Source organism: Pterocles gutturalis, unplaced genomic scaffold, assembly GCF_000699245.1.
Source record: "Pterocles gutturalis isolate BGI_N339 unplaced genomic scaffold, ASM69924v1 scaffold4589, whole genome shotgun sequence".
In the NCBI taxonomy this organism is placed as follows: domain Eukaryota; kingdom Metazoa; phylum Chordata; class Aves; order Pterocliformes; family Pteroclidae; genus Pterocles; species Pterocles gutturalis.
Window position 1 is genome coordinate 5,927 of NW_010127960.1, and position 1,546 is coordinate 7,472.

Here is a 1,546-nt window from a genome sequence, read left to right on the forward strand (position 1 = left end):
TGTGCAGGTACGTGGAGGGCAGCGCTCCTCTGCCCGGGGGTCTGCCCTCGCCTCCCCAGACCCCGGCAGCACCTTGCACTCCCCGTTGACACAGATATCGTTGGAGTCCTGCCGGCACGGCGTCCCATCCACCACGGCCGCAGCTCGCTCGGTGTAGAAGTTGAAACCCTCGGCCAAGCAGTTGAGGGAACAGGCTTTCACACCTCCTGGGAAAGAAGCAGAGGTTCAAACAATATCACTGAGGAGGGAGAGGAAAGACACGGAGAGCCAGAGCTGGGCAGCGGCTGCCTTACCCTTGGCCTCCCCATGCCACCACCATGGCCAATGTTCAACTGGCCAACCCGGACTGAACCCACTGGGTCATGCCTGGGGAGGAGAGAGGTCTGAGCAAGGGCAGATCCAGCCTGCAGGGCTGTCTTCCACCTTGGCATCCATCAGGGTCTTTGTGTGATTTACTGCTTTGCAATTTTCTTCCGTTTTTATTGATCCATCCCCTGCAGCCCCAGCACAGCTGCTCCAGCTGCAGGAGCCCCGCCGGGAGGTGTGCTTATTTACACAGCTGCGAAGGATTTCCCCCCTCGAGTTCATTAACTCCATGAAAGAGACGCGCTGTTCTGGCTCATTATTAAGAGATTTCTCCCCCAGAGGCCTCCTCCCGCCCCCTCTCCTCGCTGGACACTTCTTGCAGGATGCAGGAGGACTGACGTCAGGAAGAGGGGAGCACGGGAGGATCCATGGGTTCGCCTCCCTTCTGCCTGGGCAGGAGCTGGCAGCTCTACCTGCCTGTGCAGGGAGGGATGCCCTTTCTCTCCCCATCAGATGCCCTTTTCTAATTTTTTTCCCCATCAGCTACCAGCCACGAACAACTCCCTTCCTTTGTCCATCTTCCTCTTTGCTCACTCGGCCGTTAAGGAAACAAACTCTGGGAAAGAAGTTAAACAACAACTCCGATGCTGCTGGAATTGTTTCTGGCAGAGCAACGAGGTTAAAGAGGGACTGCACAGGGGGATGTGACCCTGGGCACAGCAGGACGGTGGTGCGCCAGCACTGGGGACAGCTGCCTGGAGGGGAGCGGAGTCACACCAGGGGGAGGCAACATGCCCCAGGGACACAGAGCGGGCAGCCTGCAGGACCTGGGCTAGTGGAGATGGTGGCTACCAGCCCACCAGCCCACTTGGACCATGAAACCTGTCCCTGCAGAGAGTGGGGGACAGCCAAACCCTGCACAGCCCCACTCCGGTTCTGCTCAGCCCAGCCCCAGCGCTCACCTCCACGGTACGTCTTCCAGGTGTAGTACTTCCCTCGGAAGGGGACGTTATCGAATTCGGCACACTGCAGCTCTCGGAAGTCCTGGGAGCCCGGCGGGCAGTCCTGTGGACACAGGCAGCAGTCGGTAGTGCTGGGAGCAGCCTGCCTTCGCTGCTGGGAGGGCAGGAGCTGCTGCAGGGCTCCCAGCTCCCACCAACAACCCCTCCAGGAGATGGACACCAGCCCCAGGAACCGGACACTGCTATGGTATGGCAGGAGCATCCTTTCTGCCCAACTA

At 59.8% G+C, this 1,546-nt stretch overlaps 1 protein-coding gene across 1 annotated transcript in view; it reads right to left on the minus strand.

The window, feature by feature from the left end:
* The window catches only part of LOC104466114 (A disintegrin and metalloproteinase with thrombospondin motifs 6-like), a gene marked incomplete at both ends in the record, with an annotated part of 6,664 nt that extends 5,293 nt beyond the window's left edge, over window positions 1-1,371 (minus strand). The window contains 2 exons of the mRNA XM_010079444.1: window positions 73-206; window positions 1,280-1,371. Of these exons, the coding sequence (XP_010077746.1) occupies window positions 73-206; window positions 1,280-1,371 (226 nt within the window). The remainder of the gene's footprint in view (window positions 1-72; window positions 207-1,279) is intronic.
* Window positions 1,372-1,546: the final 175 nt, after the last annotated feature.